Below are 23,476 nucleotides of genomic sequence, written 5' to 3'. Positions count from 1 at the left end.
GGGCTCTTTGTTGATGCAGTTGCTCTGGATTCGGGAGAGCCCAACAAGACATGAAGGGACCGACATTTCACCGCTGTCTGTCAAACCCTGTTGGTATAATCCAGAAGCAGCACGCACCGCGCTTTTTCGCGCTGCATCTTGGGAATTGTAGTCCCCTCTTCTCTAGCCTCCAGCCAGCGCCTTCGCTCACATGACCAGCACCGGCGTTCCCGGCCTGTCACCTCTCCCTTGCCGGAGTGACACGTTAGGCTTTGCAGCGCGGGCCAGGAACGCTGCTTGTTCCAACGCCGCGCCGGCCTGGGCGTGGGGCGCGCGCGGACTATGAGCACGGCGCTGACAGACGTGGTGAGTCCGCGCCGCTGGGCGCGTTAAACAGAGCGGGCCGGGGCAGCTGGGCTCAGCTCATGCTGGGAGCTGCCCTCTTCGTGGCGCTCGTCGTCAGCGCTGCCTGACCCCGCCCCCGCGCCACTTGCTGCAGCTCGGGGCCACCCTGGTGCCGGGACCCGGGCAGCCCGTAGCTACGTCCGCCCCGCCCCTCTGGGAGCCCGCCTGGGTCCGTGCCGGGTAACGGCCCGCGGGTCCTCGCGCCGTGTGTCCCTGCAGGCCGCCTGGCCTGGGGAGAAAGCGGGGCCGGGCTACATCGCGTTCCCCGGGCCCTCCTGGCGCTGATGTTACAGGCCCTGGGGGTGGGGTGGGATTGGCCAGCTCTGGCGGCCGGGGAGAGGGGAACCGACTCCCTAGGAGGGGAGGGGATTTGACGAAGGGCTTGTGGGAGCCTGTGTCTCAGCCGGCAACTCGCCTCGTTCTCCTGAGTCCCCGTCCAGTGCTCTGCCAGCCAAGCCCGGCATTGTGCCAAGCAGCTCCTCTAATCTGCTTCTCAGAAGCCACTTACTTTCCAGCACTGTCCTCCAGTTGTCCGCTTCCTCGCTGTCCTGTAAGCATCTAATGTACAACGCCTGGTCCCCCAGGCAGCCCCTTTGACTTCAGAAACCTGTAAGGCTCTGCCAGGCTTCATACGCTAGGAACTCCTCAAGACAGATTTTGCCATATGACACATTAGAGAGTGCATTGTGCACCTAGTAGCATCTAAACGTGTGTTGCTGACTCCACTGTTGAAATAAATTGTGCTAAAGGTCCAAATTTTTAAGGATTTTTAAAATAGCCACCAATGTAACAAACATGTGGGCTGTGTATAGATTGGCAAGTTTTTTCTGGAAAATCATCTGCTTTTCCGGAAATACTTGCCAGCTGTCTACACTGGCCGCTTGAATTTCCGGAAAAGCACTGACTCTCATGTAAAATCATCAGTGCTTTTCCAGAAAAACTATGCTGCTCCCGTTTGGGCAAAAGTCTTTTTCTGAAAGACTTTTGCACAAAAGGGCCAGTGTAGACAGCATAGTACTGTTTCTGCAAAAAAAGCCCCGATCGTGAAAAAGGTGATCGGGGCTTTTTTGCAAAAAACCGTGTCTAGATGGGCCATGGACGCTTTTCCGCAAAAAGTGCTTTTGCGGAAAAGCATCCTGCCAATCTAGACATGCTTTTCCGAAAATGCTTTTAATGGAAAACTTTTCCGTTAAAAGCATTTTCGGAAATTCATGCCAGTGTAGACATAGCCGTAAGTTAGATGTAGCTTTATTAAGAAGTTTACTTTATTGGGCGGGTCCATTGCTTCATGGAAAGACTGGCAGTTTTAAAGTTTTAACTACATTTTAGGTACTGCTAAAAGTGGAAGTTATGGTGACACTAAAGATAAATTTCCCATGGGTATATTCTCTTTCTATAGTTTTTCTTCCATTGTTTCTGTTTAGAATGTTTTAAATGGAAGCCAAATATGTATTCTAGTCTATGAAATTGAAATAAAGTGATCAAAATACAGGGCTAGCTTTGAAGCTGGTCGTCCCCCACAGTTTGTCAGCCAATAGAGATGTGATAATAATTCTATACTTGCAAATAGTCTTACTTCGGCTCCTTTTTGGAGATCCTTAGGAGCAGCTAACTGGCTGATTGCCTTCTTTATTTGGGTTCACTAACTTTCTCAGGGTTCACTGAGCCCTTACAAGTCCAGAGATTGAGTTCTTCCTTATTAGTTATTGAGACCGTGGATTCTCTTCCAAAATGAACAATTGAAGAAGAAAGTAGAGGGGATATTTCCTGTTATCTGCTGTAGTGTCTCAGCACTGCAGACAGGAGGCACTCAGCTCCCTGTTTAATTTTCCAAGTTTATCAGCAAATCAGCTTCAATCCTGTCTTAAACCAGTAGAGGCGAAGATGGGAAACACAATATGAAATTTTAAAACAATTTAAAATTTAAAGCATCCAACAAAAGTAATTGAAGTTCTACTCTAAAACCCCTTCCTGGATTTAAAAAAGTGTGCAATTTAGATCTTTGTTTTAAAAAGTAATCCTAATGAGCCATGTTTTCATTGCAACTTTTGGGGAACACTGAAGTAACAGTATTATTCCATCACTTCTATTAACTTTATAGCTCAACTTCTTGTTTTTCCATAGGTCATTCTGGAAACAATGGACATACTCTTTAGAATAAGAGGAGGCCTGGATCTTGCATTTCAGCTGGATACTACTGACGGTGTGTCTATAAGAATATCATAGGATCATTTCATAGGCTGGCAAGAAGAAAATTAACTAACTATACTTGTATAAGTATTTCTTCACCTGCTCATTGAAGATTTAGGATTTCTCTCCAAACTGTATAGGAAAAGTGCATAAAGATTATTTAGTTTTTTGACTTCCCTCTGATGTTTCATTTATTGGCTACCTTCTCCTTTCCATTGCATTTTTTTTTATTTTTTAGATTTAGTTTAAAGCAATACCAATATCAGTAATTTTAGGTCTTCTTTATAATTTCCAAATGTATATCCCTTGCAGGATGTATATTGAGGCCATTTTACTTGTCCCACCCTTCCCTAAATATTTGTGAAACCCTGAAAAATCAAAAATTCATTTATAGTGACACTTGCTTAGCATGAATTCAGATGCATCAGAAATCCATTAATAGAAAAAAATTCACTTCAGTATGAAGAACATGGTCATGGTAATCTATGCTACTTAAATTTCATGGTAGACCATTTAGTAAGAGGAAGCAGCCACTCAGAGGCTTCTGCACTCAAACAGCTAGTTGCACAAGATTCTGCATCACTAAACTCACAAGAGGAGACCATTGTTAGGTACCACAGAATCAGCTCTAATATGTATTGAGTGACCTGCATTGAGGTGTTCTCTTCTACTTGAGCTTGTGATCTGGAATGGAAGTGAATGTATTCTAATTCTGTCCCTGGATTCCAGCCTCACCATCTCTTTTTCAGTTCCTCTCACAGACTCATTACTTGGATTTTGCTTAGAAAAGGGTCAATTTCACTCTCAGTGAAGCACAACAGAATAGGGATGCAAGAGACTAGTTGACTATCCAGTAAGCAAAAGCTTATCGGATAGTTGACTAGTCCCTCGACTAGTCGCTTCCCACCCCCCCATTGCTGCTTCTGATAGAGGCAGCAAGGGGGGGGGGGGCGCAGGAGCTGGGAGGCAGGAGGCTAGCAGGCATGAGCTGGGAATCAGCTGATTCCCGGCTTGCGCCAGAAGCGCAGCAGGACAGGACCTGGTGTGATCTGGGACAGCTGAACCCTGGCTCATTCTGGGTACCCCTGTTGCACTTTAGCCTTTTAAATGTCTTAAGAGCTCTTAAGACATTTAAAAGGTAGAGCTGTTAGCAGCTGGGAGCTAACCCCACTGGGACTCCAACTTATTGACTAGTCGATGGAAAAATCCATGGAGTAGTCAATTAGTTGATTAAATTTAACATCCCTACAACAGAAGTCCAAAATTATCTCATTGCAATGTATTTTGCAACTTAATATTCTACTAATAGAGAATCTCCTTATATATAGAAAAAGTAAGCATGTGGAAAGAGTGCAGGCCTTCACTAAAGAAGATTCCATTTTATTTTTGTTTACACAGATTGGAGTATTTTTGTATACTTTAATCACTACAGATATCAGTCTCAGACTTTTAATGAAAAACATATTATATAAATGGGGGAGGGGTCTACAATAAGTTAACCAAGTGTTGTTTTTTTAGAAAGGATATTCATAGCTATGATTGCTTTTGCGTAATTTTCTGCATTCTGAATACTGGATGACTTAATAGGACTAATCAAATATGTAAGGATTGCAATATCAGACCCTATGTTTGTTTGAAATAATGGCAATTACCTGTATGCTAAACTCAAAATGGAAATCTGAAATGTACATCTGGTAGCTATAGTAAAAATTTGGGAATAATTTGAACATCACTAACTATATCCTCATTCTGTTTTAGAGACTTCAGTGAAAAAGGCAGTAAAATATGTTTTCAGTGATCTGTCAACCAAACTGTCTTCAAATGTGCTGGTACTAAGAATTTGTCATAGTCCGGTGTATATATGGCCTAACAGCAGGATGAACAAAGTTCCATCAGAACTGACTGATAATTCTGTTTGTAAGGAGATAATACGATTTATTCAGTGAGTATGTTGGGAAAAATGGGACAGTCATAATTTTTGTAATAGATTAATTTCCTGTTATTAATTTCTCTCTGCTAATATTTCAGATTTGACCAAGAAGATGAAATTAAACGAAAACTTATAAAAAAGAAGGATAAAAAATTACAAGACATGGTATATATTTCACCCATATTAACAGTTTATAATAAGTAAAATGTTCATTTCTCACAAGCTGATCCACAGAAGTAAGCCTTTGCATCCACCGAGAACCCCATTGAAATCAATGGTGCTCTGCATTAGGGATGTAAAAGTGTAGTTGATTTAACTGATTAACCAATAAGTACAAGCGTTATTGTATTTCTCCTCTCCTTCCACTTGCCAGTACATTTTTTAGCAGGCTGGCCAGCAGCCCGGCTCAGTCCTGGCTTGCAACGGGTCTGGGACCTACTTCTGCTGTGGCTTGGCATTTAAAGTACATTAGGAGCTGGGCAGGCAGGCAGCCAGGTTCAGTTCCGGCTCACACTGGGTCCAGGAGCTCAACCCTCCTCTAGATAGGGGCTGCTGCCATCCTGGACCGCTGCTTCTTTATCAGAAGCATCAGTACAGGGCAACAGGCAGTCAATCCACAAGGGGAGTTGTTTTTTAAACTGGCTCCCTCGCAGACCAACTCCTATCTGGCACCCTGATACAGAGGCAGCAGCACGGAGGGGTGAGGCAGGAACACACTGGCTGCTGGCCCCACCCCCAGGGACTATAGAATAGTCAACTAACCAATAAGAATTAATGAGGTTCCTGGACTGTTCAATTGACTGAAATTTAACATCCCTACTCTGCTTGAATGCAAAGGTTGATCTGCACAGATGAGCATGCAGAAGTGGGATGTTAGTCTTTAATACTATCTGGGTACATCTAGACTACATGGCTCCGTCGATGGAGCCATGTAAAACAGTTTACTCGGCATAGTCGTTAAAATAAAAATGGCCGCTGTGCTGTGCCGACAATCAGCTGATCCGGCACAGCGCGGCAGTTTAGACGTGGCGCAGTCGACGGAGCCTTTGTTGATCGCTCCGGTATGCCTTGGCTTCCCTTGTTGACCACACCACTTCTAGACTGCCGCGCTGTGCTGGATCAGCTGATTGTTGGCACAGCACGGCAGCCATTTTTATTTTAATGAAGTGGGGATTATTTAAATCCCCGCTTCTTTGACTATGCCGAGTAAACTATTTTACATGGCTCCGTCGATGGAACCATGTAGTCTAGACGTACCCTCAGATATCTTAGCCGAGTTATTTGTTTCTGGTACTTGACATTGTTCAGAACGGCATCTTCCTTTAAACTCTCATTACATCTTACTGGAGTTGTCAAGGCCCTTTTTTGTTTTGGAGTCCTTAACTTAAATTGTTTCAGGAACCCCTTTATGTTCATGGGTCTTAGGAATCCATTCCATCCCTCCTTGGTGCATGCATTGTTGAACATGTATTAAAGATACATGTAACTGTCTCTATTCTTTACAGCAGCAGATAGTAAATGTAGACCTTATGTTGGAAATGACAACTCCTTTGGCAGCTCTGGCTCCAGTCATTGAAAAGGAAACCAAGAGACACCACTATGTTAACATGACCTTACCAATAGATGTTGTTGTATCTGTTTCTCCAGAACAAACATGGGGGAAGTAAGTTGTAACAGATTCTCCCCCCCTCCCCCTCCCCCAAGCTCGTGTGGGAATGGGTCCTTGCGTTAACTGCACGGAGGCCCCGCTCCCTAGCTTTGCTCTGGGCTTGTACCCTAAAGGAAGTTAGGTATCGGTCTATGCCAATGCATTTGGGAGAGACCAACCTACTCCCCAGCAAGCCGCTAGTTTCCCCCTGGTTGGGGGAGAGTCACCCAAAGTCTGGGGTGGGGAGAGTCACCCAAAGTCGTGGGGTTACTCACGGCCCCTCCGGGTCTGTCGGGAGTGTTGTTCAAGAGGGTGGCATCTTCGGCCATTCCGTCTTCGAGTCTGGTGCGTGTCCTGGGGTCCGGACCACTCTTCCCCTGGTGTCTCAGTCCCTCGCCATCGGGTGACCTCCCTGGCCGCCTCCGCCGACTCGGCGTCTCCGGCCGCTTTCCCCGCTGCCCGGCGTCCGTGGCTGCTTGCTAGGATGCCCGGACCTGCTCCGTGCTCCCAGCTGCTTCCGCCCTCGCCGCCCGGGATCTCCGCTGGCTTCCCCCTCCGTCCAGCATCTGCGACTGTTCGCTGGGACTCCCCCGCCTGCCGTGGGCTCCCAGCCGCTTCCGCCCCCGACCAGCTCGTCCGGCCGCTTTTTAAACGCGGCGCGCGGACCTGAGTGCACGCGCCGCACTGCCGGGGGAGCGAGCCGGTTTCCGCTCCCTTCCCCTGGCTCTCGGGATTGCCCGCGGGAGGACCTAGGGACGGGGGAACCCTGTCACACAAGTATAATACATCTTTGAGGTATTTTGTGGTATTTGAAGTATTTCTGAGTTTGCTTTAGTTTTCTGTTTTATGAAGCCTGTGGGTTTTTGAATGAAACTGTGGGACTAGTAGAACTGGAAGAGGCTCCTGGAAGCTGCAGCAGCTCGCAGAAGTGGGAGCCAATAGCTCCCAGCCAACATGGGCTGAGAACCGGCAGCTCCGTGTGGAGGCTCAGCAGGGTTGAAGCAGCCCTCTACCCACAGTGAGCTGTAGGCAGGGGCTGTGCTCTGAGTACTGGTTAACTGTTACCTTGTAAGCATCACCCTAACTATTAACATCCCTAGCCCCCCTCCCCCTCCAACTAAGTTTTATAATTATCATTCATGAGTACAGTATTAAATTGTTTAAAACTATTTAAAATTCATACTGCCTAAATATATAGTATCTTTTGTCTGGCAAAAAACATTCCCCTGGAACCTAACTCCTGCTAGTTACATTAATTCTTATGGAGGAATTGGATTTGTTTAACGTTTTGCTTAAAAGTAGTGTTACTCAAGAGTATAACTACAGGTTGAACCTCTTTAGTCCAGGACCCTCAGGACTTGACCAATACTAAACCCAGAGAAGTTGCTGCAGTCAATATTGTCTAGCAACATTACCAAGACTTCCACTGCTTACTAGGCTCTTAGAAGTCATTTAGGATAAATTAGAGCTAAATAACAATACAGAACACAGAGAGCCAGGTTTGGTGGCTGTAAAAAAACTTTATGGGACTGTGGGAATCTTGACCACTCCCATGATAGGGGGACTTCCAACTAATTAAAATCATGCCAGACCATGGATGTTGCCAGATCAAAGAATGCCAGACTAGAGAGGTTCAATCTATACAACGTTAAGTGAGGAGTTGTAATAGTCTTAATCACTATTAGCTCCCAAAACTGTATTGAACATTAAATAATATAATACTAAGTAATAAAAACCCTACATGTGAAAAAAGTAAGTACAGGCAGTCCCCGGGTTACGTACAAGATAGGGACTATAGGTTTGTTCTTAAGTTGAATTTGTATGTAAGTCGGAACTGGCTCCAGATTCAGCTGCTGCCACTGAAACTGACCAGGGGCTGACTACAGGAAGCCGGAGGCAGAGTTGCTCTACCCCCAGCTTCCTGGAATCAGCCTGATCAGTTTCAACAGCTGCTGAATCTGGAGCCTGGGACAGAACAGCTGGGGCGCTGCCCGGTAGGTTCCCACAGGACCAACCCGGCAGCACCTCAGCTGCTCTACCTGAGGCGTCCCGCAACAAAAGCCTGGTCTGCTGGGGGGGGGGCGCACTAGCTGCACCCCCTTGCCACCCCCCAGCACACCAGGGAGACCCGAGCAAAGCCGCACAGGCGGAGGGACCCCGCCGCCCGTGTGGCTTTGCTCGGGTGTCCCTGGTCTGCTGGGGGGGTCCAGCAGCTTTGCTGGACCCCCCCCCCCCCAGCAGACCGGGGGACTGGGAGAAGCTTTTCTCGCCCTGGAGGACACGGGTGGCGACACGCCGCCCCTGAGCTCTGGGGCGAGAAAAGCCCTGTTCGTAAGTGCGGATCCAACATAAGTCGGATCTGCGTAAGTCGGGGACTGCCTGTATACCATTACCACTTCACTATAGAAATTGGATACTATTATGTGATAATTCTTCACTTAACATTGAACAGATTCAACCTCTCTAATCTAGCACTCTCTGGTCCGGCAACATCCATGGTCTGGCATGATTTTAGTTAAACAGATGCCCACTTATTAGGGGTATGGCCAAGTTTCCCACTGTCCCATAAAATTTGTTTATAGACAGCAGTCCTGGCTCTTGGTGTTCTGCACTATTATTTAGCTTTGATTTATTCTTAAACCTCTTCTAAGAACCCAGTAAGTAGTGGAGGTGTTGATAATACTGCTAGACAATATTGACCTCCCATGGTCCAGCAAGTTCTCTGCTTTGGCATGGGGCAGGTCCCAAGGCTGCCAGACTAGAGAGGTTCAACCTGTACTTCCAGTTCAGCTTGGATGATTTACTGAATTAAGGCCAGATGATGCAGTACCTTCTGTGGCTGAGTCATTGGAATGTAGCATCTTTGCCCATATGAAGTGGGAATATCTTTGTACATGAGGTGGAATAAACATCTGACAAGGCTCTGCCCGTGTCTGTTAGTATGGGTTGAAGGAGGGGGAAGAGCAGTAGTTGCATTAAACTGGTTGTAGAGATGGATATGAGAGAGGGATTTGTATAGCTTTGCTGGTGTTCTAATTCTTAAATGTTTTTCTCATTTCTCAAAGTGTACAAAATCTACTGGTGAATGCAATCCATAAGCAACTAACTGATATAGAAAGATGCATTTTGAAATATATGAAGGGAACATCTATAGTGGTACCTGAACAATTTCACTTCATGCTACCAGGAAAAAAGCACCTTGTAACAATCTCTTATCCTACAGGCATTTCAGATAATCAGCTAGAGTCTTACAGAAAGGTAAAAGCTATCAGTTGACTGTTGTAGACCAAATATTGAGAGGTTAAGATTTCTAATTGACTGAAACAGAATACTAACAATATATATTTTGGTTCATTGAAACATATTTTAAAGTGTTCTCATCAGAGACTTTTCTTCATAAACAGAAGTTTTTTATATAAGATAACCTATATGGAGTTATATAGGAACTTTAAAGAAAATGTAAATGGTGAGGCTCTCAATGTAAATGTACTTGTATAATGTCCATTTTTCTCTGTTTAATTGTGTTTTTACTATGTTGCCGGATGATGTTTAAGAAATTATATTAAAAAACAGAATTTGCTCAAAATGTGAGCTCGTTTTCTTTTATTTGCAATAATATGTCGATACACCAACTGTTTCATATTTCTTTATTCTTAGTACTATTTAATGTATATTGTCTTTTTAATCTTTTTTTTTTTTTTTTTTTTTTTTTTTTTCCAGACATTCTGTTTGTAATTGAGACTCTCTGCAAAGAGCTCCAGGAAAATGTGCTCCCAGTGTATGCTGAGCCCCATTCACGTCAGTGAGTCTCTGCATAAGCATTAGGGTCTGCCTGCCTGGAGTTCTTTGCAGTACTGGGATATGGGTGTTAAGCAAACACATTTAATATTGATTAGTCTAGAGGTTTTAATATGTAACAATTTCTAAACTACTATATTAAAAAATATTGGTTATGAAAACTTAATTATCATTTGGAATAATTTAAAGAATTTTGAATTATTCCCTTGTTCATTATCCCCCTCATTTTGATTCTGACTGGCATGTAGGAATTGCATGAACTGTTCCATCTGCCCTCTGATAGACCATATTTAAGAAGAGTGAATGCTTATCGCTTTCCAGATGAACCGTATAAAGATGGATATCTCAGAAATCCACACACACATCTCAATCCACTTGGCCTAGAGGCTGGTATGGTAAGTTTATTTGAAGCATTTTTAGGACAATGCTTCTTATTTTTATTCTTATTCTTGTTGTTAAATAAGTGACTGATAATCACAAATCTGATGTCATACCCAATGCTACATTTCCATTTCATGCTATCTCCATGGCATTGTTTTTAGCCGAGTAAAATTTCAGACTGTATGTGAGACAGCTACTGAAAACTAAAACTTTGTAAGTCAGGGAAATTAATCCAAACTCTCTCATTCTTTGTCCACCCTGTTTAGAGTTGTCATTGTCACACGGGTTGCAAATTGGAATTGGAAAGCTCTTTTTTTTTTTTCAGATACAGTAAGGAGAAATTAATTTTACTTTTAAAATATTTATAAACTGGACTTAAATGCAGCACATTAAACCTATAGACAAATACTTCAATGTGAGTGTACCCTTTCCAGCAATTTTGGAATCTGCAGCTGAACCACAACAGTCAAAGGATTTAGTCATTGAGATTCTTTGCCAGCATTCTCAGACTAATGTCTAGAGAATGAAACCCTTTGAGAACCAAGCACTGAAAAGAATTTTGAGAGACTTAGGGTGTGTCTAGACTACATGCCTCCTTCGACGGAGGCATGTAGATTAGCCAGATCGGAAGAGGGAAATGAAGCCGCGATTAAAATAATCGCGGCTTCATTTAAATTTAAATGGCTGCCCCGATCTGCCGATCAGCTGTTTGTCGGCAGATCGGGGGAGTCTGGACGCGATGCCCCGACAAAGAAGCCTTTCTTCATCGACACAGGTAAGCCTCGTGAAACATTTTTTTTTTTTGATAAGGCAAAAATTAGGAGGGTTGTATCATTTTACTAGAATTCTTTGAGGACAAGGGGTATCCAGTGGCTATAGTACATTTAGGTTTTCAGAAAGCCTTCAACAAGGTCCCTCACCAAAGATTTTTTTAAAGCAAAGAGGGAATGTTCTCTTATGGATTGGTGTAACTGGTTAAAAGATAGGAAACAAAGTGTTAGAATAAATGGTCAGTTTTCAGAATGGAGAGTGGTAAATAGTTGTGTTCCCCAAGAGTCCATACTGGGGTTAGTGTACTATTCAATGAAAATGGATAAACAGTGATGTATCAATTTGCAGATTCAAAACTACTAAAGATAGTGAAGTCCAAAGGAGACTGTTAAGTGTTACAAAAGGAGTTCACAAAACTGGAAGACTGGACAACAAAATGGCTTATGATATTCAGTGTTGATAAATACGAAGTAAAGAACATTGGAAAGCATAACATCAACTATACATATAACATCATGGGGGCTAAATTAACTGTTAACCTGAAAGAGGTCTTTAAGTCTTTGTGGATAGTTCTCTGGAAACATCCACTCCATGTGCAGCAGCAGTCAAAAAGGCTAACAGAATGTTAAGAATCATGAACAAAGTGATGTGTAATAAGGTAGAAAATATATTGCCTCTTTATAAATCCCACAGTACATCCACATCTTGAATACTGTGTGCAGCTGTGATCACCCCATCTCAAAAATGTTATTGGAAAAGGTTCAGAAAAGAGCAACAAAAACTCAGTCTTCAGCTTTGAAAAGAAATGACTGAGAGGTTATGATTGAGGTCTTAAAAAATCATGACTGGTGTGGAGAAAGTAGATATAAGGTAGTGTTATTTACTCCATAACACAAGAACTACACGTCACCAAATGAAACTAAAGGAAGTATGAACTAGAAAAAATCATGGATAGGTCCATCGGTGGCTATTAGCCAGAATGGGCAGGAATGGTGTCCATATTCTTTATTTGCCAGGGATGGATCATTTGATTACCTATTCTGTTCATTCCTTCTAAAGCACCTGGCATCAGCTACTGTTGGAAGACAGGATAGTGGGCTAGATGGACCTTTGGTCTGGCCCATATGTCCATTCTTATATTCTTTTCAGATCTTGCATCTATTCTAATTTCTGTACACTCTATTTTATATATATTTGCATCTGACTAGGTATTTATTCATGTTCTGTAACCAGCTTGGACAGACATCTACCAATGTTATATATTGTGACAGTGGTCTGATAGCCGTTCCTCTGCATGGCGCTAAACATTCTAGCAAGTGATCTAATTGGCTTTTAATAACTAGGTGTTACTGTGACCTACACTTTAATTTAAAGTGATTCATTAAACACTGCATTTGGCACCCATACATAGCCATTTCATTGGCTTCTAGGATTTTCTAAATTTGAATTTATTCCCTAACATGAGTCTTCAGTATGCCAAATACAACATTCCAACTGTTCCTGAATTTAAAGATAATTGCTTACAAGTCTAGTGGTAAGTTATCACTGATTCAGTTTTAAAATTTTAAATTTTAAAAATACTCTTTCAGAATTTCACCTTTGTTCTTTAAAACAAAAAAACCAAAGCAAGAAGTCTCTCAGCTATTTCATGAATCAAAATCAGTAATTTGAAAAATCATATACCGCAAATGTCAAAATCAAATAATGAATTTTCAGCTTCTGAGACAGAGCTCCTGATATAGAAGGTTTTGTTTTTTTTCTTTTCAGGTGTATTTGGTACATGGTATATATAGTTATCATCATTACATGCAAGATCGGATAGATGATAATGGCTGGGGGTGTGCCTACCGGTCTCTGCAGACTATCTGTTCATGGTTCAAGCATCAAGGTTACACAGAGAAATCTATACCTACACATAAGGAAATTCAACAGGTACTGGACAAAGACAGATTGCATTTCATGTGTATTTACTGTATTCCTCTAGAAAAGTCAGTTTATGCAATAGAACTGATTTAAAGTACTATTCCATTCATTTTAATGTGCTCTACAGAATTAACTTCTTAAAAAATGCAATTTATGTTTCTCTTTTCTAATCCATTCATAGTTACTATTCACATTTTTCTGTAAGACTTCTGAAGTATCACTTCTAGAATATTTTGTGGTAAAGTATTCTGTTTTCAATTATGTACAGTAAGTGACATTAAAATAGTTTCCCTTTCTTCAAAAGAGTTCCATGAAATAAGAATTTTATTTTAAGTTCTTTTGGTTGGTAGTCTCTTGAAATATCAAATCATAACATAGTCAAAACACACACAGGGCTTGCCTACACTAGGGAGAAGATCAATGCTGACGCAAGCGATCTTCTGGGGTTCTAGTGAAAATCTGCTAATTCAACTGAGAGGGTACTCTCATCGGCACCAATAGTCCTGCTCCTCATGAGGAGTAAGGGAAGTCGACAGGGGCATGTCCTCCCATTGACCTTCCGCTGTGTGGACAGCGCCAAAATGTGACTTTGGTTGGACAGCTCTAGTTACGTTAATTACACAGCTGGAGTCAAAATATCTCAAGTCGATTTTCCCCTTTAGTGTAAACCAGGCCTCAGTGATTACCAAATGAGAGATTTAAGAGCCCAGTTCAATTCCATTAAAGTCAATTAAAAGACTCCCTTCTGACTTTGAGGGAGTCAGATTAGTAAGGACTGATTTAATCCTTTCTTTGGCAGACATCGTGTATGTGCAAACACAGAGAGATTTTTCTGTTTGGAATGTTCCTGAAATTAACATTCTCTTCTTTGTAAGAAGTGTGCATGTATGTCTTGCATGGTTTCTCCAGAAGTACTAACATAACTAAACATATATGTTTGGTTAGCTCATTCTGTACAGCTAGCGGAAACTATCAACTTGCGTCTTTAATGTCTTGTGAAAATAGTACTTTGGTTTATATTTATTTAACTATTTTAGCAACATAGTGATTTTTGTAAGAATTAAGATTCTACCATAATACTTAACACTCATACTGGGATTTCTAGCTGAATCTTTATCAGAGTATAAATAGTAAAAGGTAGCTAAAATGTTAACTGTTAACCCACTTGAGAATGAAATTGATTCAGTTCAAAAGACACAAAATAAAACGTACATAATTTTCAATATTTCTTTATGTATAGAAATAGAATTTGAATAAAGTTTTAAAATTCATTGTTTTTATGTTCTTACAAGAGTTGTAGGTTAATTATACAGTTAAGGTTTTTAAGCTAAACTGTTATTGTCTATGTGCACAGAATTTCTAATAGGATGGTATGTATAACAAATATAAGCCCATTGAAGGGAGTTCCATGAAGTTAGACCCAATATATAACAAATATTTTTGTGAAATTTTTGTCTGAAGCACTATTCTAATTTTGCAAAAATTAAGAAAATAGTAATATTTCTTCTTGTGTTTGTTTTTTTTTTTTTCTTCTTCTTCTTCAAGCTACATTTAGTTACATTTATCAGCTGGTGTTTGAGAAAAGAAAATGTTTCCAAAATAGGCAGAAAAATGTTACCATTTTTAAATGGTGTCTTTGTTTCATTAAATATTCAATCATATCTGTATTTGGTAAATTTCACAACATAGGTTCCAGAAATATTATAGTATTTGTAAATTAAGTGGATATGATAGGTAGAAATTGTAAACATGTCCATTACATACTGTTTCTTTTTGATTTATGGGATGTGTGTTACAAAGGCGCTAGTTGATATTGGAGACAAGCCAGAATCATTTGTTGGGTCGCGGCAGTGGATTGGCTCTATTGAAGTACAGCTTGTATTGAACCAGTTATTAGGAGTAACTTCAAAAATACTATTTGTCAGGTAAGAATGAATCTTTTTGTTAAATTTGTATCTCATTGATTAATTCTTTGTTGAGGGGGAAGAAGTGTTGTGAGGAATCCATCACTTAAGAGACTTAGCATAGGCGTGAGCAGCACATTTCATTAGGGTGTGCACCCAAAGAATTTTTTCAAAATGTACTCTTTGACCCCCCATTAGCCACGCCTTTGGAGGTACACTGTCGGTGCAATATGGACACATGACCAGAAGTAAAAGGTTCATGTGACACCCTCCCCCCCCACGGACTTTTCCCACCATCCTCCTACCAATAGGGATTAGTTTGGCCCCCACCAAACCTCCCCTCATGCAACTATCCTGCAATTGCATTAACCCAATGTGTGTGACATTAACTTGGGGACGGAGAGGCTGTGGGAAGTGTTCCCTCTAAGAGTTTCCTCCCATGAGCAGAATAAATTTTGTGTTGTGCACCAGTACTGAGTTTGTGGCTTGTTTGGATGTGGCACCCAAGTTATTAATAAATATCTTATAAACCTCTACCTTTTTTTCTGCTGCCCTGTCTCCCCCCCCTTGCTCCATCAGCTCCCCTGGTGCTTGCTGCCCCCCCCCCCCCATCTCTGCTGTCCTGACTCCTGCCCTTCTCACTGCCCTCAGCATTCCTGCGACCTCTCCCCTCCACCAGCCCTTCTCTTCACCCCGTGCCCACTCCTCCAGGAGCCCCACTCTGATCATGTGATCTACCCCTCCTCATCCCCTCTAACACCTCCCTCTACATACCTGCCCTGCCTCTCTCCTCTGGTGCTGGTCCCTCCCCTGCAGGAGGACCTTTTGCTTCACCCCGTTGGGTTGAGGTATGTGAGGGGCTTAGGTCAGGGGGTTCCAGTGTACAGATATAGGGTGTGGGGCAAGGGGGAGTGCAGGAGTGGCTGTGGCCAGATGGGGGCTTAGCCCCAATTGGAGATTTGTTGGCCAGGCTTCATTTTTAAATAAAATAGTATGTCAAACACACAAAGTTTCTGCATTGCCTTTATAAGAAGGGCAGAGAACCTGTCTTGAGTCAGGGGTCATTGACCCACAGAAAAGTCAGTTGGGAGCACGGGACATGGTACTGGGGAAGGGTGCCAGTGGGGGCAGGGTTCTGCGGCTGGGGGCAGGGGAGAGGGAACAGGGTGCCGGGAGGGGGAAAGGAGACAGATTTCTGCAGCAGGAGGCAGGGTGCCAGGGGGGCAGGTTTCTGCAGAGGGGGACAATTCTGTGGCTGGGGGCAGGGGAGAGGTGTGACGGCACATTGGGGGTCCCCCGTCTCCTGCACCCCGAAATGGCACAAACAGACTGCACCAGCCGGTGGAATAGAGGAAGTTTATTGCCTCTCCAGGATGCAGCACAGCACAGCACAGATGTAATCTGGTCCCAGAGCTGGGCTAGGATGCCTCAGGCCCCCTTGAGATGGGGGGAGACTGGGCCCCTAAACTCCAGCCCCTTTCCCTAGGCTGTCTCCTCCATGCTCCCAGACAGCAACTAAACTCACTCTCTTCCAGCCCTGCCCCCCAGCCAGGGCAGCCTCCACCTTCCTTTGTTCCTCTTCATGGGGGGTATCTGGTTCAACCGGTTTGGCATCACCTTTGCATAGTGAGGTTTTCCCTGCTGGGTCTTGCTCTAGACAGCAGAGGTCACCACAGCCCAGCAAGTACCCCCACTACATCACAAGAGGGAATGGGGGAAGGAGGGTGGGGGACAAAGTTCTAGGGCAGGGTACCAGTGGGGACAGGGAGTCCCCTACACCAGCCTTGGAGGGAAGACTCCGCCGCGCCCTGCCTCCGGGGCTGACCCCCTGCAGAGGAAGGAAGCCCCGTTGCGCACTCCCTCCCGCCAAGCAGGGAAGTCCGTGCACGCGGCCCCATAGGGCACGACCCCCGTGGGCCAGCCGCGCTGCTCCCAACCCGACCCCGACTCCTCCTCCAACTCCTCCTCCCTGGGCCAGCTGCGCTGCACCCGATCCCCTGCCCGGGGCACCCCCCTACCACTTCTTCTCTTTCCTCCTTCCCCCCCCTCCCCCGCCCGGAGTTTAAAGTCACCGTGCTTTACTCTTTCCGCGGGGTCCTAAGACTCACCGGTTTTGACCGCGCAGCTGTGCATGCGTGGTAAACCTGGCGCGGCACTCGTTCCCCAGAGCGCCGAAGCAGCGCACCTTCTAGTGTGGGGGCTTGTGCCCCCACGCCACGGGCGGCCCTTTGAAACATTAGGGTGTGCCTGTTCACACCCGGCACACCCCGTGCGCACGACTATGAGACTTAGTAATAATAGGACCCCAATCCAGAGGGGATCTCCTGCAGGTGGTCCCTGCACCGAGCCCCAATGAAGTAAATGCGGCTATGTATAGGCACATGGGATCTGTTTGTGCAGAGCTCTTTCCAGGATTGGGTCTAAGTTTTGTTGTATAGTCAATTGCTCGATTACACTTTGGCTCATTAGAAGAGATACTCAAGCAATCATATAGTCAATGTCAGTTAGGTCTATGAATATAGTATAAGAAAAAGGTTATATATCGGAGCTACTCAACACCCAGCCCACAGGGTGGTTTGGGTTTATATGGGGCTCAACGCACGGCCCTCGGGTAGGATCCTTTGAACATGGCCTCCACTGGGAACACACTCCACAATGGTGAGATGTCTCCCAGGTGAGGTGAGCACTCAGACACAAGTGGACAGACTGATTGGAACAGATGGGTACAGGGTGTCGGCATTTCTAGCCCCCAGGGAGGAGGTGCTGGGAGACCGGGGCATTGTGGGAAGTACTGGCTGCTTAGCCTTGTGCACAGAGCCAGAGAGGTGCTGACTGGCTCTCACTGGCCACATTTGGGTCCGGTGCCATGGCCGGGCACCCTGCTTCTGTCACGCACGGAGTGATGGACTCCTGTGTGGGGACATCAGCCCTGCTGAGAATCCATAACGGGGCTCTTGGGCACCTGTCCTTTTTTTCCTCTCATGTCTGGCCTGACTTGCCCAGCTCCCTGCCTGCAGCAACTTGGAGTGCTCTGGCTTGGAAACTTCTTCTTATAATAAAATCACTCCAAGAAATGTACAACCTGAAGCTTCAAGTTAAGCACCCAAAATACTGGTATACAATTTTCTTTTTAATAAGAAGCATTAAAAATGGCAGTGGAGAAGACACACTTGTTGGATGAACACCGTGTTTTCAACCCTGTTTGGGAGATGGAATTTTTTTTTTGCAGAGATAAATGGAAAACCAGCGTATTATCTTTGTCAAGACTATTGCTGAGTTAAAGAAAACAAACCTGCAACGGCACTATGAATCTTGTCGCCCTGAATTCAAAGACTTGTATCCACCTTACAGGAATTTAAGAAAAACGAAGATACGTTCATTACTGGAAGGTTACCATACTCAACAATATGTTTCGTTCACAAGTTAAAGATGCTCTTACAGAAGCCTCCCCACACACCGGGCTCCTGGCCCCGCTGGGTTGTACATTGCAGCTCAGCTGCAGCGAGCCCAGCCACCAGCCTTCTACAAGAACTCTCTGGTGCTGGAACATCTGGGCCAGGGAGTGTCAGTTATCAGAGGTTTAATCTGTATATGCAAATGATCACTGTTAAAGGAGGGTGATTGGGGTGGAACAGTAGGTGGAAATCAGCAGAGAGGGGTTTGGGATTCAGCCAGGAGGGAGCAGTTATGGGGATGGGAATAATTGAGGATATGCAGGTAGGAGGAGGTTTGGGGATTAGCTGAAGGGTATCAGTATGCAGTAGGGACTGTGGAGCATGAGCGGATAGGTGGGAGACTGCGAAGGGGGATGTGGGACTTTCAAATAATAGGGACAGAGGATACTGCCAACCTGACATTCCCCCTCCCCATGTGTATGCCCAGATCTTGGGTCATCTCTCTTTGCAGAGTTTGTGCCTCCTATCTGTACAATAACTCCTCATGTAACCTTGTAATTATGTTTCTGAAAAATGCTACTTTAAGCGAATCCAATTTCCATATAAGAATTAATGTAAATAGGGAGGGTTAGGTTCCACGGAGATTTTTTTCAGTAAACTGACACACACACACACACACACACAAAACATTTTACACAATTTTTAAACAAACAATTTAATACTGTACACAGCATATAATACAGCAATTACAAATGTATGTGACTAAATAGTGAGAGAGATGCTAATGCTGTGTTTCTTATACAGCCAGGGTTCTGAGCTAGCTTCTCAAGGAAGAGAACTTGCTAATCATTTCAAGACAGAAGGAACTCCAGTTATGATTGGTAAGCTTTTCATTACTGAAAAATTCCAATGAATGTTTGTTGATCACTTCCACCAAGATTTGTCATATACAAATTAGAAATGTAAATGAGTAGTCAACAGTATTGTTAATCTAGTCAACCATTCGCATTTCCCCACCTCTTGCTGCCTCTCATACAGAGGCAGCAAAGGCGGGGAAGCAGGAAGGAGCCAGTGCTGTGGGGCGCCAGCTTAAAAGTCGGTTTCCCCCCAGCACTGGCTCCACAGTGTTGCCTCTCCCTCCCACTCTGTGTGCTGCCACCTCTATCAGAGGCAGCGATGGGGGAGGCTGCGACGAAGTAGCCTCTGCCTGTGGTGGGCCAAGGCTCCCTGCAGACAGAGGCTGCTTTTCACCCTATATCAGAGGCAGCAGCAGCATGGAGTGGCAGGTAACCAGTCTGCGCAGGCAGCTGGTTTTTAAACCAGCACCCCGTGCTGCAGCCTTTGATAGAGAGGCAGCAGTGCAGGGTGGCAGGGGGCTCCCTGAGACTGAGTCCAGAGCGCACTGGCTTCCAGCTCCGCCCTCGGGAACTATAGAATAGTTGAGTAACTGATTAAAAATTCATGCGGTTACTCAACGATTCTATTTATCCAATATCTGATATCCCTATTACAAATATGTAACTACTTAATGTGTGTACAGAAGAACTTCTAGGTGTCCAAACAACCTGAACATAGAAATGCCATTGGTCCAGAATCCTGTCTTCCATCAGTGAACCATGCCAGGAGGTTAAAAGGGAATGAATAGAAATGAGCAGTTTATTGTGTGATTTATCTGCTGTCATCCAGTCCCAGCATCTGATAGTCAGAGGCTAGGAATAGTGAGTGCATGGGTTAGGTCCATCAGTGCATGGGCTTTTTTGGACCATTCTGGCAGTTTGCTGGATCACATACCTTTGACTGGATAGGGAACTTCCCTACCACTGAGATTATGCAATACACCTAAACATCCCCTTTTGCCACTGTAGGGAAATCGAGGTATTTAGAGATGTTATCTTTAAAGGAGATACACTATAATCAAGATTTTTTTCAAGAGTTACCATGCAAGTGGTTCTCAGTATTCACTCTTAATACATTTGATTTTGAATACTGCTTTTGAAATTCTTAATGTTCAGAATGAAGTGAGAGCATGTAAGAGAATGGGAAGGAATACTTGCATATTATTTTTCTTTTAGTCCCTACTTAACTCAATCTAGTCACCCAACATGTAACCTCTTTTGAAGTGCGAAACAGACAAGTAGTATTTATTGTTAACAGGCTTTTACATATAATCCTCATAGTTTTAACATTTTAGATTGTATACATTAGCCTTGGTGTCTAATAAAACACTGTTGTGCTCTGGTTATACATACCATATCCCTCCTTTTTCTCCTCTGATTTATTGCTTACAAATTTCCCATTATTTTTGATTTAGTCTTTTCTCTTCAGACTGGGTTCCTTTTCTAGAACTGACCACTCTATAGATTGAACATAATGTTGTATTGAAAATGTTCCCCTCTTATGATGGTGGAGTTAGGATCATAATGCTGATTTGGGAGAGAGATTAAAAGATCAAATGGTTAAGTAAAATCCAGCACAGGCTCCTGCTCTACCCCTTGCTGCCTCTCTCTGATAGAGGCATCAAGGGAAGAGGAAGCAACTAGTCACCTACTCCCTTACATCCCTACACCTGACCAGTGCCAAACCAGAAAATGTGCTGAACCATGGGAGGTCAGTATTGTCTAGCAGCATTACCAATACTTTTATTGCTAACTGGGCTCTTAGAAGACATTTAGGGGTAAATTAGAGCTAAAGAACAGCACAAAACACTGAGAGCCAGGACTGGTGGCTGAAACAAACTTTATGGCACCATCAGAAAATTAGCCACACCTATGATAAGTGGACATTCAGCTAAGTAAAATTATGCCTGATCACGGATGTCACTGGACCCAGAGGGCTAGACTGGAGGAGTTCAACCTATATTAATATATATGTGTGTGTGCAAAAAAGTAAGTCTGTCAGACAGCGTAATACAGAGTCTTAGGGTATATAATTTCTCCAATCTAGGTGGAGGTGTTCTGGCTCACACAATACTAGGAGTGGCATGGAATGAAGTTACAGGGCACACAAGATTTCTGATTCTAGATCCACATTATACTGGTGCTGAAGACCTGCATATTATCTTGGAAAAGGTATGATTTTAACTTTTCATTTAGTTTCTGCATACAAATGCATGGTTATATGGCATGACAAATGTTGGAGAGAACATAGTTTGTACAGGTATATTTTTAATTTATCAAAAAAATTTACAAATACGTAGATGTGTTTACTATACTTGTGAGCACTTAAGGGATATGGTTAGTTTATACATAATAGTATAAACTTGTGTATTATGTTGCTCAGTCCCTGGGCTGAAGGACACTATAATCCCAAGGAAAATGCTGATCCTACATGGCCAGCCCAGAACCCAACTTAATGTACCAGTATAGTACAGTATACCTTTACATCTGGCCTGTGGAGCTTTCTGAGTCTGAAGAGGTGCTTTTTCTGAGAAACATGTTTTGTTTTGCTGTTATTTTTGACAGTAAGAAGGAATGCTCTTTACTTCCCTCAGGACTGAACATCCTTGATGCCACCACCTTGTGTCTAACATAGTATCTGGTTACATGTGTTAATATCAAAATTTTTAGAGAGACGGTCCCCTGAAATTAGGTAATTATATTTTGTACTGATACAGACAAAAAGCTAACGGTGTCTTTAAAAAGGAATACATGCACATTTTGGGAATATGTTTGGCCTCTGACTTTCTAATTTTTATAGTTGGTAAGATAAACCATGCAATGACGTCCTCTTAAATCTGCAGATAGATGGCTTCAGTTCCTCTGCTCTTGCTCTAGATTTGCTATACCAATAGCGCAGTGTAATTAATGAGGCTTATCAGGTTCTGTTTATCCTATAAGCAATCAGTTTCATTATGTAGCAGCTCTAGAATACTCAGCAAGAGGGGTAGAAATTGGAACTGTGCAGAGAAAAGGGATATCTTAAAACAATTTGTGAGACTCTGGGAATGGTGGAATAACAAATACTATCGCAGTAGTAGGCTCTATACTGGGAGGAGAACTCCTCAACAGCCAGGTAGGAGGAAGGTAGTTTCAGATTTATTAACCTACTAAACTGAGGCCAATTTTGAATTGAGAAACGTTTTGGTATGAATTCTATCCAGCATGCTCTTGTCCTGGCAGCTGAGATTGAAAACTGTCCTTGAACTACTTCTCTTTTGCATCTGCCTCTGATTCATATGGTAGGTTTCTGGTAATATTTTAAAGTCCTGATACTTGTCTAGTCAGACCCATGGGACTTCACAATTGATACGTAAATATTCTTTACTCTTGTCAATTTCTAATAAATCCTGCAGACATTTACAAATGCACTCAACTTTAGGCACCTGAGTAGTCTCAATGATTGACTAAAACTTTTAATGTGAAATGTAAACATGCATAAATGTTTGCAGAATTGAGGTCTAAGTTAAGGTGAAATTTCTAAAAAGCACTCCCCTTAGTGCATGCCATATTTTCTGAGGAGTTGATTTGACCCTGTATTTAACTTTTTGAAAATAATTGATTTGATTCAGCATAAAATGTATAATAAATAGCACAGGAGTTTACTGCCTTCAAAACATAAGGCAGAAGATAACATTGCTACTAGACTTCAATTTTAACAGTGTGAGAAAAAAAAAAAACTGTTAAATTCAGTATATGCATTATGAAAATTATGCAGATTGTTACTGGTCCTTGAATACCATCAAATCTAGCCAGTTTAAGCACAATTGTCTTAGAAATGACATTATTTTGCTTTTTCCTATACAGGCTTGGTGTGGATGGAAGGGCCCAGACTTTTGGAGCAAAGATGCTTATTACAACCTCTGCCTACCTCAGCGGCCAAAAACTATTTAAATTCCAATTCAATAAATCATATTAATCCAGAATAAGACTTGATATAGACAGCTGCCCTATTTAAAATAAAATGCCTAATTTGTACAAAACTTCACTTATTTTGAATTGGAATGGTATTTTGACAGTAGCTGATTTAAATGCTAGATGAATTCACTGTGCTTTAAATATAAAATGCCTTTTTAAATAAAAGCCTTTAAAATGGAAAAAAGGGTAAATCACATTGAACAGCATTTTTGTATAGACAGGTTTAATTGAAAGTGTTTACTTATTTGCCAAAATTAAGACAATCTAATAATCTGGTGGGGTTGGGATTTTTGTTTTTC

At 43.0% G+C, this 23,476-nt stretch overlaps 1 protein-coding gene across 6 annotated transcripts; it reads left to right on the top strand.

Moving 5' to 3' along the window:
• The first annotated feature begins 206 nt into the window (after window positions 1-206).
• UFSP2 (UFM1 specific peptidase 2) lies at window positions 207-23,247 on the top strand. 6 transcript variants are annotated; one of them, XM_006128474.4, is made up of 12 exons: window positions 207-345; window positions 2,509-2,587; window positions 4,333-4,516; window positions 4,603-4,669; window positions 6,013-6,167; window positions 9,218-9,410; window positions 10,199-10,345; window positions 12,870-13,034; window positions 14,826-14,950; window positions 19,129-19,205; window positions 21,268-21,392; window positions 23,067-23,247. In XM_006128474.4, the coding sequence occupies exons 1-12, from the start codon at window positions 322-324 to the stop codon at window positions 23,151-23,153; spliced, it is 1,428 nt and encodes a 475-aa protein (XP_006128536.1). In that variant the 5' UTR covers window positions 207-321; the 3' UTR covers window positions 23,154-23,247. The 6 variants fall into 6 exon arrangements, with proteins under 6 accessions (XP_006128536.1, XP_006128535.1, XP_075786440.1 ...); XM_006128473.4 differs by having other exon boundaries at window positions 6,010-6,167; XM_075930325.1 differs by having other exon boundaries at window positions 6,010-6,167; window positions 21,815-23,247.
• Window positions 23,248-23,476: the final 229 nt, after the last annotated feature.

Source organism: Pelodiscus sinensis, chromosome 5 (assembly GCF_049634645.1).
Source record: "Pelodiscus sinensis isolate JC-2024 chromosome 5, ASM4963464v1, whole genome shotgun sequence".
In the NCBI taxonomy this organism is placed as follows: domain Eukaryota; kingdom Metazoa; phylum Chordata; order Testudines; family Trionychidae; genus Pelodiscus; species Pelodiscus sinensis.
This window is presented reverse-complemented; position numbering and strand designations above follow the sequence as displayed.